The 17,500-nt window shown below is 50.4% G+C and overlaps 1 protein-coding gene across 4 annotated transcripts in view; it reads left to right on the forward strand.

Moving 5' to 3' along the window:
- LOC139575581 (E3 SUMO-protein ligase PIAS1-like) overlaps positions 1-17,500 on the forward strand; it is an 87,213-nt gene that overhangs the window by 49,158 nt on the left and 20,555 nt on the right. For all 4 annotated transcript variants that reach the window (XM_071400679.1, XM_071400677.1, XM_071400678.1 and 1 more), the window contains 2 exons: positions 9,819-9,903; positions 10,640-10,687. In XM_071400679.1, coding sequence (XP_071256780.1) covers positions 9,819-9,903; positions 10,640-10,687 — 133 coding nt within the window. The remainder of the gene's footprint in view (positions 1-9,818; positions 9,904-10,639; positions 10,688-17,500) is intronic.

Raw genomic sequence — 17,500 nt, forward strand, 5'->3', positions numbered from 1 at the left:
CCCCACTACACACAAGCTGACCCCCCCACTACACACAACCTGACCCCCCCACTACACACAAGCTGACCCCCCCCACTACACACAACCTGACCCCCCCACTACACACAACCCCCCCTCACTACACACAACCTGACCCCCCCACTACACACAACCTGACCCCCCCACTACACACAACCTGACCCCCCCACTACACACAACCTGACCCCCCCACTACACACAACCTGACCCCCTCACTACACACAACCTGACCCCCTGACTACACACAACCCGACCCCCTCACTACACACAACCTGACCCCCTGACTACACACAACCCGACCCCCTCACTACACACAACCTGACCCCCTCACTACACACAACCCCCCCTCACTACACACAACCTGACCCCCCCACTACACACAACCCCCCCTCACTACACACAACCTGACCCCCCCACTACACACAACCTGACCCCCCCACTACACACAACCCCCCTCACTACACACAACCCCCCCTCACTACACACAACCTGACCCCCTGACTACACACAACCTGACCCCCTCACTACACACCTGACCCCCTCACTACACACAACCCCCCCCCCCCCCCACTACACACAAGCTGACCCCCCCACTACACACAACCTGACCCCCCCACTACACACAACCTGACCCCCCCACTACACACAAGCTGACCCCCCCACTACACACAACCTGACCCCCCCACTACACACAACCCCCCCTCACTACACACAACCTGACCCCCCCACTACACACAACCTGACCCCCCCACTACACACAACCTGACCCCCCCACTACACACAACCTGACCCCCTCACTACACACAACCTGACCCCCTGACTACACACAACCCGACCCCCTCACTACACACAACCTGACCCCCTCACTACACACAACCCCCCCTCACTACACACAACCTGACCCCCCCACTACACACAACCCCCCCTCACTACACACAACCTGACCCCCCCACTACACACAACCTGACCCCCCCACTACACACAACCTGACCCCCCCACTACACACAACCTGACCCCCTCACTACACACAACCTGACCCCCTCACTACACACAACCTGACCCCCCCACTACACACAACCTGACCCCCCCACTACACACAACCTGACCCCCTCACTACACACAACCTGACCCCCTCACTACACACAACCTGACCCCCCCACTACACACAACCTGACCCCCTCACTACACACAACCTGACCCCCTCACTACACACAACCTGACCCCCTCACTACACACAACCTGACCCCCTCACTACACACAACCCGAGCCCCCACCCCCCCCCCCCCCCACCCCCCCTCAGCAAGCCCACTCTACTTCAATGTGTTCTCCATACATCACCTCACATAGCAGTGATGGCTGCCAGGCTGGGAACAGCCACCACTCTGAACTAATACCAGGAAGCATGCAGCAGGAGTGTGTGTGTGTGTGTGTCGCTGCAGCAAGAGCTCTGGAATGTGTTAATTGCTGCTGTGTAGAGTAGAGAGGATGGCTGCACAGGTCTCTCAGTATAGGGACAATAAAGGTTAGTTATGGCTGTTGGGGAAAGAGAAGACAATTAGTCTGGAAGGGGGGGGGGGGTTGGTATGGCATCCATGGTTACCTTTTACTATGGAGGAGCTGAACGGAGCGGTCTGTTACCGTGGCGGAGCTGAACGGAGCGGTCTGTTACCGTGGTGGAGCTGAACGGAGCGGTCTGTTACCGTGGTGGAGCTGAACGGAGCGGTCTGTTACCGTGGTGGAGCTGAACGGAGCGGTCTGTTACCGTGGTGGAGCTGAACGGAGCGGTCTGTTACCGTGGTGGAGCCGAACGGAGCGGTCTGTTACCGTGGTGGAGCTGAACGGAGCGGTCTGTTACCGTGGTGGAGCTGAACGGAGCGGTCTGTTACCGTGGTGGAGCTGAACGGAGCGGCCTGTTACCGTGGTGGAGCTGAACGGAGCGGTCTGTTACCGTGGTGGAGCTGAACGGAGCGGTCTGTTACCGTGGTGGAGCTGAACGGAGCGGTCTGTTACCGTGGTGGAGCTGAACGGAGCGGTCTGTTACCGTGGGTGACAGTGAGAGGAGCTAAACCGTTTTGGCTCCTTTCTGTGAGTGAATAGGTGTGTGTGTGTGTGTGTGTGTGTGTGTGTGTGTGTGTGTGTGTGTGTGTGTGTGTGTGTGTGTGTGTGTGTGTGTGTGTGTGTGTGTGTGTGTGTGTGTGTGTGTGTGTGTGTGTGTGTGTAATATGTATAAAACAATGGGAGGATGCCACTGACTAGCTAATAGACTCCAGCTGGTCTTTGCTCCACTGAAGAACTAGAGCGGCTCACATTCTCCCTAGCTTATACTGACTCCAGAACAGATTCTCCCTAGCTTATACTGACTCCAGAACACATTCTCCCTAGCTTATACTGACTCCAGAACAGATTCTCCCTAGCTTATACTGACTCCAGAACACATTCTCCCTAGCTTATACTGACTCCAGAACACATTCTCCCTAGCTTATACTGACTCCAGAACACATTCTCCCTAGTTTATACTGACTCCAGAACACATTCTCCCTAGCTTATACTGACTCCAGAACACATTCTCCCTAGCTTATACTGACTCCAGAACACATTCTCCCTAGCTTATACTGACTCCAGAACACATTCTCCCTAGCTTATACTGACTCCAGAACACATTCTCCCTAGCTTATACTGACTCCAGAACACATTCTCCCTAGCTTATACTGACTCCAGAACACATTCTCCCTAGCTTATACTGACCCCAGAACACATTCTCCCTAGCTTATACTGACTCCAGAACACATTCTCCCTAGCTTATACTGACTCCAGAACACATTCTCCCTAGTTTATACTGACTCCAGAACACATTCTCCCTAGCTTATACTGACTCCAGAACAGATTCTCCCTAGCTTAAAGTTCCCTCTCATCTCCTCCTCTTAGCCAGTACTGACTCCAGAACAGATTCTCCCTAGCTTATAGTTCCCTCTCATCTCCTCCTCTTAGCCTGTACTGACTCCAGAACAGATTCTCCCTAGCTTATAGTTCCCTCTCATCTCCTCCTCTTAGCCTGTACTGACTCCAGAACAGATTCTCCCTAGCTCATAGTTCCCTCTCTTCTCCTCCTCTAAGTCAGAACTGACTCCAGAACAGATTCTCCCCAGAAAGAAAAAGTACAAACGTGAGCTCACACTACTTTTACCATAAGAGCTGATCTAGGAACAGTGTTTGCCGTGCTTTGCTGTCAGAAGCAGCCGTCCAGTAAAGATCTGATAGATGGAGGGGTGTGTGTGTGTGTGTGTGTGTGTGTGTGTGTGTGTTAACCCTTTGCCTTTCCACCAGTAACGTAGAAACACACCCCTCACAGATCCCTCCACTCTGCAGCCAATGGCTGGAACAAATCAGATGCTGAAGATTGAGCGGGAGAGAGTGTGGGGTGTGTGGGGGGGGGTGTGAGGGAGAGCGAGAGGGAAGAGTGAATAACAGTCTATTTATAGCCTTGGCGCCCGGGAGGAAGAAGACCGTTGTTAGGAACCAACTGCTGCACTCGAGGATCACATAGATGTTTGTATTCTTTCTACCATCTAGTATTGTAGCAGACTGGGGGCTGTGGTAAATCCACCTCACACCCCTTCTCATCTCTAATGGCACCCCAGGTGGTGGAAAGACAACCACAGACCCATTTTGACAGACAGGCAGTGGAAAACAGATTGTTCTCTGTTAATGCAGATGAGTTGGGAAACCTGGTGGTTGGGCCTTGGGAATCGTCTGGGGGGGGGGGGGGGTTCTTCTTGGTTGGTCCCCCTCCCCTCCCCCATCATCCTAAACGGAAAGTAATTACCGCCGTCAAGAGACACCCCTCATATTACTCTGTGATCATTTACCTCGTGTGTGTGTGGGTGGGTGGGTGGGTGTGTGTGTGGGTGGAATCAAAAGGAAGCCAATTAAGCTGTTGTCAGTATAGTTGCAGCCTGATGCCTTTCAGTGTGATTGGCCCTGAATGATCTGCTTTACCCTGTCCAGTCCATCAGGTAACTACACTGAACAAAAATATAAATGTGTTGGTCCCATGTTTCATGAGGTGAAATAAAAGATCCCAGAAATGTTCCATATGCTCAAAAAGCTTATTTCTGTAAGATGTTGTGCACAGATTTGTTTACATCCCTGTTAGTGAGCATTTCAAGATAATCCATCCATCTGACAGGTGTGGCATATCAAGAAGCTGATTAAACAGCATGATCATTACACAGGTACACCTTGTGCTGGGGACAAAATACCACTCTAAAATGTGCAGTTTCACAATGCCACAGATGTCTCATGTTTTGAGGGAGTGTGTATTTGGCATGCTGACTTGCAGGAATGTTCCCCAGAGCTGTTTCCAGACAATTGAATGTTAATTTCTCTAATATAAGCCACCTCCAACTTCTTTTTTAGAGAATTTGACAATACGTCAGAACCGCAGACCCACGTGTATGGCGTCGTGGGGGTGAGCAGTTTGCTGATGTCAACCTTATGAACAGAGTGGTGGGGTTATGGTATGGGGCAGGCATGAGCTACGGACAACAAACACAATTTCATTTTATCAATAGCCGTTTTAATGCACAGAGATGAGCGAGATCCTGAGGCCCGTTGTCGTGCTATTCATTCGCCTCCATCACCTCACGTTTCAGCATGATAATGCACAGCCCCATGTCGCAAGGATCTGTACACAATTCCTGGAAGCTGAAAATGTCCCAGTTCTTCCATGGCCTGCATACTCACCAGACATGTCACCCATTGAGCATGTTTGGGATGCTCTGGATCAACATGTATGACAGCGTGTACAATATCCAGCTACTTCGCATAGCCATTGAAGAGGAGTGGGACAACATGCCACAGGCCACAATCAACAGCCTGATCAACTGCGAAGGAGATGTCACGATGCATGAGACAAATGGTGGTCACACCAGGTACTGACTGGTTCTGATCCACGCAACTACTTAAATATATATATATATATTTTTAAAGGTGTCTGTGACCAAGAGATGCATATCTGTGTTCCCAGTCATGTCAAATCCATGGATTATAGCCTGAATTAATGTATTTCTTTATATGAGGTGTATCTCAGTAAGGTGCTGTTGTTCCTTCCTGTCCAGTCAGTCAGGTAACTCTCTGTGTACACGTTCTATCACACTGGAAGTCATCAGGGGACGTTGATGACAGGTAGCCTCCCTTTGACGGTAAATCCATTTCAACCTCCTTCAACATAAAACGTCTATCCTCAGGTGAATGCGGCTCCCACCTGGCATCAACCACCTGTTTATGATTTGGATGAGCAGCTTTCAACTGCTGTGATGCAAGGAGATGCTGCAGCCTGGCTCTCTGGCCAAGACGTTCTGTTGGTACATCCTGCAAGGAGATGCTGCAGCCTGGCTCTCTGGCCAAGACGTTCTGTTGGTACATCCTGCCAGGAGATGCTGCAGCCTGGCTCTCTGGCCAAGATGTTCTGTTGGTACATCCTGCCAGGAGATGCTGCAGCCTGGCTCTCTGGCCAAGACGTTCTGTTGGTACATCCTGCCAGGAGATGCTGCAGCCTGGCTCTCTGGCCAAGACGTTCTGTTGGTACATCCTGCCAGGAGATGCTCCAGCCTGGCTCTCTGGCCAAGACGTTCTGTTGGTACATCCTGCAAGGAGATGCTGCAGCCTGGCTCTGTGGCCAAGACGTTCTGTTGGTACATCCTGCAAGGAGATGCTGGAGCCTGGCTCTCTGGCCAAGACGTTCTGTTGGTACATCCTGCCAGGAGATGCTGCAGCCTGGCTCTCTGGCCAAGATGTTCTGTTGGTACATCCTGCCAGGAGATGCTGCAGCCTGGCTCTCTGGCCAAGACGTTCTGTTGGTACATCCTGCCAGGAGATGCTGCAGCCTGGCTCTCTGGCCAAGACGTTCTGTTGGTACATCCTGCCAGGAGATGCTCCAGCCTGGCTCTCTGGCCAAGATGTTCTGTTGGTACATCCTGCAAGGAGATGCTGCAGCCTGGCTCTCTGGCCAAGACGTTCTGTTGGTACATCCTGCCAGGAGATGCTGCAGCCTGGCTCTCTGGCCAAGACGTTCTGTTGGTACATCCTGCAAGGAGATGCTGCAGCCTGGCTCTCTGGCCAAGACGTTCTGTTGGTACATCCTGCAAGGAGATGCTGCAGCCTGGCTCTCTGGCCAAGACGTTCTGTTGGTACATCCTGCCAGGAGGAGATCCCATCAGTTAGGAAGAGCGAACTGAACACACTCTCACCAGACACACACACACACACACACACACACACACACACACACACACACACACACACACACACACACACACACACATTCACCAGTCTCTCACACACACTCACCAGTTACTGTCATATGCAAACCCTACTTCTGCACACACACACACACGACAAGTCCTTTGTGCGGTCATCTACAGTGACATCATCGGTCTCACAACTCTGTCCCTCAGCACAAAGACCCTGACTGGACGGCTTACAGCTGAACTACAGGCTGGGACCGTACTAACCCCACAGTCTGTCTTCATACAGGGCTGTTTCTCCCAGTCCGTAAGCCCCCCAGACATATACAGGGCTGTTTCTCCCAGTCCGTAAGCCCCCCAGACATATACAGGGCTGTTTCTCCCAGTCCGTAAGCCCCCCAGACATATACAGGGCTGTTTCTCCCAGTCCGTAAGCCCCCCCAGACATATACAGGGCTGTTTCTCCCAGTCCGTAAGCTCCCCAGACATATATAGGGCTGTTTCTCCCAGTCCGTAAGCCCCCCAGGCATATACAGGGCTGTTTCTCCCAGTCCGTAAGCTCCCCAGACATATATAGGGCTGTTTCTCCCAGTCCGTAAGCCCCCCAGGCATATACAGGGCTGTTTCTCCCAGTCCGTAAGCCCCCCAGACATATATAGGGCTGTTTCTCCCAGTCCGTAAGCCCCCCAGGCATATACAGGGCTGTTTCTCCCAGTCCGTAAGCCCCCCCAGGCATATACAGGGCTGTTTCTCCCAGTCCGTAAGCCCCCCAGGCATATACAGGGCTGTTTCTCCCAGTCCGTAAGCCCCCCAGGCATATACAGGGCTGTTTCTCCTAGTCCGTAAGCCCCCCAGGCATATATAGGGCTGTTTCTCCCAGTCCGTAAGCCCCCCAGGCATATACAGGGCTGTTTCTCCCAGTCCGTAAGCTCCCCAGACATATATAGGGCTGTTTCTCCCAGTCCGTAAGCCCCCCAGGCATATACAGGGCTGTTTCTCCCAGTCCGTAAGCTCCCCAGACATATATAGGGCTGTTTCTCCCAGTCCGTAAGCCCCCCAGGCATATACAGGGCTGTTTCTCCCAGTCCGTAAGCCCCCCAGACATATATAGGGCTGTTTCTCCCAGTCCGTAAGCCCCCCAGGCATATACAGGGCTGTTTCTCCCAGTCCGTAAGCCCCCCCAGGCATATACAGGGCTGTTTCTCCCAGTCCGTAAGCCCCCCAGGCATATACAGGGCTGTTTCTCCCAGTCCGTAAGCCCCCCAGGCATATACAGGGCTGTTTCTCCTAGTCCGTAAGCCCCCCAGGCATATACAGGGCTGTTTCTCCCAGTCCGTAAGCCCCCCAGACATATACAGGGCTGTTTCTCCTAGTCCGTAAGCCCCCCAGACATATACAGGGCTGTTTCTCCTAGTCCGTAAGCCCCCCAGACATATACAGGGCTGTTTCTCCTAGTCCGTAAGCCCCCCAGGCATATACAGGGCTGTTTCTCCCAGTCCGTAAGCCCCCCAGACATATACAGGGCTGTTTCTCCTAGTCCGTAAGCCCCCCAGGCATATACAGGGCTGTTTCTCCCAGTCCGTAAGCCCCCCAGACATATACAGGGCTGTTTCTCCCAGTCCGTAAGCCCCGCAGGCAGCACTTCAGAGCCCCACTGTTCCCCTACACTACTCCACCAAGCCCAAGGCTGTACCAGGACCCAGGTTGTTGAGGAGATGAATGGCGACAAGACAAAACAGTCTTTTGATCTGTGTTTTTCTTAGGATCTCTGCACGTACGAGGTTCAAACTGTACCGTCACCCTACCAATTGACTATATTACACGTTCCGTCTTGCTGAAGCCCCCATTTCTACTGCCGTCGATGACAAGATAGCACACCCGTCCTTTTCTCAGAGCATTCCTGGGAGCCAGTTTTGTTTTGAGAAGTCTGTCTGGAGGATAACTGGTGTGAAGAACAATCCTCCCTGCTGTTTTGTTGTGGGCAGATGACCCTGTATTGTGTTGTGGGTAGAGGACCCTGTGTTGTGGGTAGAGGACCCTGTGTTGTGGGTAGAGGACCCTGTGTTGTGGGTAGAGGACCCTGTGTTGTGGGTAGAGGACCCTGTGTTGTGGGTAGAGGACCCTGTGTTGTGGGTAGAGGACCCTGTGTTGTGGGTAGAGGACCCTGTGTTGTGGGTAGAGGACCCTGTGTTGTGGGTAGAGGACCCTGTATTGTGTTGTGGGTAGAGGACCCTGTGTTGTGGGTAGAGGACCCTGTGTTGTGGGTAGAGGACCCTGTGTTGTGGGTAGAGGACCCTGTGTTGTGGGTAGAGGACCCTGTGTTGTGGGTAGAGGACCCTGTGTTGTGGGTAGAGGGCCCTGTGTTGTGGGTAGAGGACCCTGTGTTGTGGGTAGAGGACCCTGTATTGTGTTGCGGGTAGAGGACCCTGTATTGTGTTGCGGGTAGAGGACCCTGTATTGTGTTGCGGGTAGAGGACCCTGTATTGTGTTTCGGGTAGAGGACCCTGTATTGTGTTGCGGGTAGAGGACCCTGTATTGTGTTGCGGGTAGAGGACCCTGTATTGTGTTTCGGGTAGAGGACCCTGTATTGTGTTTCGGGTAGAGGACCCTGTATTGTGTTTCGGGTAGAGGACCCTGTATTGTGTTTCGGGTAGAGGACCCTGTATTGTGTTGCGGGTAGAGGACCCTGTATTGTGTTGCGGGTAGAGGACCCTGTATTGTGTTGCGGGTAGAGGACCCTGTTTTGTGTTGCGGGTAGAGGACCCTGTGTTGTGGGTAGAGGACCCTGTGTTGTGGGTAGAGGACCCTGTGTTGTGGGTAGAGGACCCTGTATTGTGGGTAGAGGACCCTGTGTTGTGTTGCGGGTAGAGGACCCTGTATTGTGTTGCGGGTAGAGGACCCTGTATTGTGTTGCGGTTAGAGGACCCTGTATTGTGTTGCGGGTAGAGGACCCTGTATTGTGTTGCGGGTAGAGGACCCTGTGTTGTGGGTAGAGGACCCTGTGTTGTGTTGCGGGTAGAGGACCCTGTATTGTGTTGTGGGTAGAGGACCCTGTATTGTCTGATCGCTTGAGTGAACAGAGCTCTCACTGAAAAGGGACTGGGCCTCTGTTCAATCAATCAAATGTATTTAAAAAGCCCTTTTTACATCAGCAGTTGTCACAAAGTGCTTGTACAGAAACCCAGACTAAAACCCCAAACAGCAAGCCATGCAGATGTAGAAGCACGGTGGCTAGGAAAAACTCCCTAGAAAGGCAGGAACCTTGGAAGAAACCTAGAGAAGAACCAGGCTCTGAGGGGTGGCCAGTCCTCTTCTGGCTGTGCCGGGTGGAGGTTATAAGAGTACATGGCCATAAAGGCCAGATTGTTCTTCTGATTGTTCACTGTCCTCTACAGTTCCCCTCACTTATCACTAACCAGTACCTCCTCTCTCTGTCTCCGTCTCACTCTCGCTTTCTCTCGCTCTCTGTTTCTGTCTCACTCTCTCTCTCTCTCGCTCTCTGTCTCGCTCTGTCTCTCTGTGTCTCTCTCTCTGTCTCGCTCTCTCTTTCTGCAGCATCGGACAACAGCCAGCGGTTTCAGGAAACGTGTTTTGCGTTCGCACTAACGCCGCAGCAAGTCCAACAGATTAGCAGCTCAATGTAAGAGACACTCAAACCCTCTACTCTACCTACCAACGTACCCTACCAACATACCCTCCCTACCCTCTATCCTACCATGTACCCTATACTACCCTCTACTCTACCATGTACCCTATTCTACCATGTACCCTACCAATGTACCCTATACTACCCTCTATCCTACCATGTACCCTATACTACCCTCTACCCTACCATGTACCCTACCAACGTACACTACCAACATACCCTACCAACATACCCTCCCTACCCTCTATTCTACCATGTACCCTATACTACCCTCTACTCTACCATGTACCCTATACTACCCTCTATCCTACCATGTACCCTATACTACCCTCTACCCTACCATGTACCCTATTCTACCCTCTATCCTACCATGTACCCTATACTACCCTCTATCCTACCATGTACCCTATACTACCCTCTATCCTACCATGTACCCTATACTACCCTCTACCCTACCATGTACCCTCTCTACCATGTACCCTACCAATGTACCCTTCTACCCTCAACCCTACCATGTATCCTATACTAACATGTACCCTGCCAACGTACCCTGCCTACCCTCTACACTACCATGTACCCTGTACTACCATGTACCCTACCAACGTACCCTACCTACCCTCTACCCTACCAACGTACCCTTCCTACCCTCTACCCTACCAACGTACCCTTCCTACCCTCTACCCTACCAACGTACCCTACCCACCCTCTAATGTCCGTCTGTGTTTTTCAGGGACATCTCGGGGACCAAATGTGACTTCACAGTACAAGTTCAGTTACGGTAAGTTGATAGAACTCATTGTTCTACTTCTACTTCTAGTAGGTTTCTATCAGCCACTATGTAGGTCCTGATCAATATATATCCTGATCAATATATATCCTGATCAATATATCCTCCCACTATACTACAACCACTATGTAGGTCCTGATATATATATATCCTGATCAATATATATCCTGATCAATATATCCTCCCACTATACTACAGCCACTATGTAGGTCCCGATCAATATATATCCTGATCAATATATCCTCCCACTATACTACAACCACTATGTAGGTCCTGATCAATATATATCCTGATCAATATATCCTCCCACTATACTACAGCCACTATGTAGATGTTACCATGTCAAGCCAGCTAGATATTAAACAGAGGAAATGGCTGTTACCATGCTTTATACTAGACAGAGGAAATGGCTGTTACCATGCTTTATACTAAACAGAGGAAATGGCTGTTACCATGCTTTATACTAGACAGAGGAAATGGCTGTTACCATGATTTATACTAGACAGAGGAAATGGCTGTTACCATGCTTTATACTAGACAGAGGAAATGGCTGTTACCATGCTTTATACTAGACAGAGGAAATGGCTGTTACCATGCTTTATACTAGACAGAGGAAATGGCTGTTACCATGATTTATACTAGACAGAGGAAATGGCTGTTACCATGATTTATACTAGACAGAGGAAATGGCTGTTACCATGCTTTATACTAGACAGAGGAAATGGCTGTTACCATGCTTTATACTAGACAGAGGAAATGGCTGTTACCATGCTCTATCCGTGGTAAACAAGGAGATGAAATACCTTATTTCAGTTGTAGATAAATTGCCCGGCCTCCCGAGTGGCGCTGTGGTCTAAGGCTCTGCATCACAGAGCTGCTAGCTGTTACCACCAGAGATTCTGGGTTAGAGTCCAGGCTCTGTCGCAGCCGGCCGCGACCGGGAGACACATGGGGCGGCGCACAATTGGCCCAGTGTCGTCCGGGTTAGGGAGGGTTTGGCCAGCAGGGATGTCCTTGTCCCATCGCGCACTAGCGACTCCTGTCCTGGGCCGGGCGCAATGCCGTGGTCGCCAGGTGTGACACGGTCGCCAGGTGTACGGTGTTTCCTCCGACACATTGGTGTGGCTGGCTTCCGGGTTAAGTGGGCATTGTGTCAAGAAGCAGTGCGGATTGGCTGGGTAGTGTTTTGGAGGACGCACGGCTCTCGACCTTCGGCTCTCCCAAGTCCGTACGGGAGTTGCCGCGATGAGACAAGACTAACTACCAATTGGATACCACGAAAGTGGAGAGAAAAAGAGGGAATTTTTTTTTTTAAATAAATTGCCCATTGTCAGGTAAAATTGCCGTACTAATATGTTCCGAAGATAATTACCACCAGAAGGCGAAATTATTTAAAAAAATGTTGGTTGCAATGAGGATGGAAACATAACCCTGACATCTGTCTTAGGGAGTGGAAACATAACCCTGACATCTGTCTTAGGGGGTGGAAACATAACCCTGACATCTGTCTTAGGGAGTGGAAACATAACCCTGACATCTGTCTTAGGGAGTGGAAACATAACCCTGACATCTGTCTTAGGGAGTGGAAACATAACCCTGACATCTGTCTTAGGGAGTGGAAACATAACCCTGACATCTGTCTTAGGGGGTGGAAACATAACCCTGACATCTGTCTTAGGGAGTGGTTAGGGGGTGGAAACATAACCCTGACATCTGTCTTAGGGGGTGGAAACATAACCCTGACATCTGTCTTAGGGAGTGGAAACATAACCCTGACATCTGTCTTAGGGGGTGGAAACATAACCCTGACATCTGTCTTAGGGAGTGGAAACATAACCCTGACATCTGTCTTAGGGGGTGGAAACATAACCCTGACATCTGTCTTAGGGGGTGGAAACATAACCCTGACATCTGTCTTAGGGAGTGGTTAGGGGGTGGAAACATAACCCTGACATCTGTCTTAGGGGGTGGAAACATAACCCTGACATCTGTCTTAGGGAGTGGAAACATAACCCTGACATCTGTCTTAGGGGGTGGAAACATAACCCTGACATCTGTCTTAGGGGGTGGAAACATAACCCTGACATCTGTCTTAGGGAGTGGAAACATAACCCTGACATCTGTCTTAGGGGGTGGAAACATAACCCTGACATCTGTCTTAGGGAGTGGAAACATAACCCTGACATCTGTCTTAGGGAGTGGAAACATAACCCTGACATCTGTCTTAGGGGGTGGAAACATAACCCTGACATCTGTCTTAGGGGGTGGAAACATAACCCTGACATCTGTCTTAGGGAGTGGAAACATAACCCTGACATCTGTCTTAGGGAGTGGAAACATAACCCTGACATCTGTCTTAGGGGGTGGAAACATAACCCTGACATCTGTCTTAGGGAGTGGAAACATAACCCTGACATCTGTCTTAGGGAGTGGAAACATAACCCTGACATCTGTCTTAGGGGGTGGAAACATAACCCTGACATCTGTCTTAGGGAGTGGAAACATAACCCTGACATCTGTCTTAGGGGGTGGAAACATAACCCTGACATCTGTCTTAGGGAGTGGAAACATAACCCTGACATCTGTCTTAGGGGGTGGAAACATAACCCTGACATCTGTCTTAGGGGGTGGAAACATAACCCTGACATCTGTCTTAGGGAGTGGAAACATAACCCTGACATCTGTCTTAGGGGGTGGAAACATAACCCTGACATCCGTCTTAGGGGTGGTTAGGGGGTGGAAACATAACCCTGACATCTGTCTTAGGGAGTGGAAACATAACCCTGACATCTGCCTTAGGGGGTGGAAACATAACCCTGACATCTGTCTTAGGGAGTGGTTAGGGGGTGGAAACATAACCCTGACATCTGTCTTAGGGGGTGGAAACATAACCCTGACATCTGTCTTAGGGAGTGGAAACATAACCCTGACATCTGTCTTAGGGGGTGGAAACATAACCCTGACATCTGTCTTAGGGGGTGGAAACATAACCCTGACATCTGTCTTAGGGGGTGGAAACATAACCCTGACATCTGTCTTAGGGGGTGGAAACATAACCCTGACATCTGTCTTAGGGAGTGGAAACATAACCCTGACATCTGTCTTAGGGAGTGGAAACATAACCCTGACATCTGTCTTAGGGGGTGGAAACATAACCCTGACATCTGTCTTAGGGGGTGGAAACATAACCCTGACATTTATTTACCGTTATTTTACCAGGTAAGTTGACTGAGAACACGTTCTCATTTGCAGCAACGACCTGGGGAATAGTTACAGGGGAGAGGAGGGGGATGAATGAGCCAATTGTAAACTGGGGATTATTAGGTGACCGTGATGGTTGAGGGCCAGATTGGGAATTTAGCCAGGACACCGGGGTTAACACCCCTACTCTTACGATAAGTGCCATGGGATCTTTAATGACCTCAGAGAGTCAGGACACCCGTTTAACGTCCCATCCGAAAGACGGCACCCTACACAGAGCAGTGTCCCCAATCACTGCCCTGGGGCATTGGGATCTTTGTTTAGACCAGAGGAAAGAGTGCCTCCTACTGGCCCTCCAACACCACTTCCAGCAGCACCTGGTCTCCCATCCAGGGACTGACCAGGACCAACATCTGTCTTAGGGAGTGGAAACATAACCCTGACATCTGTCTTAGGGAGTGGAAACATAACCCTGACATCTGCCTTAGGGGGTGGAAACATAACCCTGACATCTGTCTTAGGGGGTGGAAACATAACCCTGACATCTGTCTTAGGGGGTGGAAACATAACCCTGACATCTGTCTTAGGGAGTGGAAACATAACCCTGACATCTGTCTTAGGGGGTGGAAACATAACCCTGACATCTGTCTTAGGGGGTGGAAACATAACCCTGACATCTGTCTTAGGGAGTGGAAACATAACCCTGACATCCGTCTTAGGGGTGGTTAGGGGGTGGAAACATAACCCTGACATCTGTCTTAGGGGGTGGAAACATAACCCTGACATCTGCCTTAGGGAGTGGAAACATGACCCTGACATCTGCCTTAGGGGGTGGAAACATGACCCTGACATCTGTCTTAGGGGGGTGGAAACATAACCCTGACATCTGCCTTAGGGAGTGGAAACATGACCCTGACATCTGTCTTAGGGGGTGGAAACATAACCCTGACATCTGTCTTAGGGGGTGGAAACATAACCCTGACATCTGTCTTAGGGGGTGGAAACATAACCCTGACATCTGTCTTAGGGAGTGGAAACATAACCCTGACATCTGTCTTAGGGGGTGGAAACATAACCCTGACATCTGTCTTAGGGGGTGGAAACATAACCCTGACATCTGTCTTAGGGGGTGGAAACATAACCCTGACATCTGTCTTAGGGAGTGGTTAGGGGGTGGAAACATAACCCTGACATCTGTCTTAGGGAGTGGAAACATAACCCTGACATCTGTCTTAGTGGGTGGAAACATAACCCTGACATCTGTCTTAGGGAGTGGAAACATAACCCTGACATCTGTCTTAGGGGGTGGAAACATAACCCTGACATCTGTCTTAGGGAGTGGAAACATAACCCTGACATCTGTCTTAGGGAGTGGAAACATAACCCTGACATCTGTCTTAGGGGGTGGAAACATAACCCTGACATCTGTCTTAGGGAGTGGAAACATAACCCTGACATCTGTCTTAGGGGGTGGAAACATAACCCTGACATCTGTCTTAGGGAGTGGAAACATAACCCTGACATCTGTCTTAGGGGGTGGAAACATAACCCTGACATCTGTCTTAGGGGGTGGAAACATGACCCTGACATCTGCCTTAGGGAGTGGTTAGGGGGTGGAAACATAACCCTGACATCTGCCTTAGGGAGTGGAAACATGACCCTGACATCTGCCTTAGGGAGTGGAAACATGACCCTGACATCTGCCTTAGGGAGTGGTTAGGGGGTGGAAACATGACCCTGACATCTGTCTTAGGGGGGTGGAAACATAACCCTGACATCTGCCTTAGGGAGTGGAAACATGACCCTGACATCTGTCTTAGGGGGTGGAAACATAACCCTGACATCTGTCTTAGGGGGTGGAAACATAACCCTGACATCTGTCTTAGGGGGTGGAAACATAACCCTGACATCTGTCTTAGGGGGTGGAAACATAACCCTGACATCTGTCTTAGGGGGTGGAAACATAACCCTGACATCTGTCTTAGGGGGTGGAAACATAACCCTGACATCTGCCTTAGGGAGTGGAAACATGACCCTGACATCTGCCTTAGGGAGTGGTTAGGGGGTGGAAACATGACCCTGACATCTGTCTTAGGGGGGTGGAAACATAACCCTGACATCTGCCTTAGGGAGTGGAAACATGACCCTGACATCTGTCTTAGGGGGTGGAAACATAACCCTGACATCTGTCTTAGGGGGTGGAAACATAACCCTGACATCTGTCTTAGGGGGTGGAAACATAACCCTGACATCTGTCTTAGGGGGTGGAAACATAACCCTGACATCTGTCTTAGGGGGTGGAAACATAACCCTGACATCTGTCTTAGGGGGTGGAAACATAACCCTGACATCTGCCTTAGGGAGTGGAAACATGACCCTGACATCTGCCTTAGGGAGTGGTTAGGGGGTGGAAACATGACCCTGACATCTGTCTTAGGGGGGTGGAAACATAACCCTGACATCTGCCTTAGGGAGTGGAAACATGACCCTGACATCTGTCTTAGGGGGTGGAAACATAACCCTGACATCTGTCTTAGGGGGTGGAAACATAACCCTGACATCTGTCTTAGGGGGTGGAAACATAACCCTGACATCTGTCTTAGGGGGTGGAAACATAACCCTGACATCTGTCTTAGGGAGTGGAAACATAACCCTGACATCTGTCTTAGGGGGTGGAAACATAACCCTGACATCTGTCTTAGGGAGTGGAAACATAACCCTGACATCTGTCTTAGGGGGTGGAAACATAACCCTGACATCTGTCTTAGGGGGTGGAAACATAACCCTGACATCTGTCTTAGGGGGTGGAAACATAACCCTGACATCTGTCTTAGGGAGTGGAAACATAACCCTGACATCTGTCTTAGGGGGTGGAAACATAACCCTGACATCTGTCTTAGGGAGTGGAAACATAACCCTGACATCTGTCTTAGGGAGTGGTTAGGGGGTGGAAACATAACCCTGACATCTGTCTTAGGGAGTGGTTAGGGGGTGGAAACATAACCCTGACATCTGTCTTAGGGAGTGGTTAGGGGGTGGAAACATAACCCTGACATCTGTCTTAGGGAGTGGAAACATAACCCTGACATCTGTCTTAGGGGGTGGAAACATAACCCTGACATCTGTCTTAGGGAGTGGAAACATAACCCTGACATCTGCCTTAGGGGGTGGAAACATAACCCTGACATCTGTCTTAGGGGGTGGAAACATAACCCTGACATCTGTCTTAGGGGGTGGAAACATAACCCTGACATCTGTCTTAGGGGGTGGAAACATAACCCTGACATCTGTCTTAGGGAGTGGAAACATAACCCTGACATCTGTCTTAGGGGGTGGAAACATAACCCTGACATCTGTCTTAGGGAGTGGAAACATAACCCTGACATCTGTCTTAGGGAGTGGAAACATAACCCTGACATCTGTCTTAGGGAGTTTAAACATAACCCTGACATCTGTCTTAGGGAGTGGAAACATGACCCTGACATCTGTCTTAGGGGGTGGAAACATAACCCTGACATCTGTCTTAGGGAGTGGAAACATGACCCTGACATCTGTCTTAGGGAGTGGAAACATAACCCTGACATCTGTCTTCGGGAGTGGAAA

This window comes from Salvelinus alpinus, chromosome 5, assembly GCF_045679555.1.
Source record: "Salvelinus alpinus chromosome 5, SLU_Salpinus.1, whole genome shotgun sequence".
In the NCBI taxonomy this organism is placed as follows: domain Eukaryota; kingdom Metazoa; phylum Chordata; class Actinopteri; order Salmoniformes; family Salmonidae; genus Salvelinus; species Salvelinus alpinus.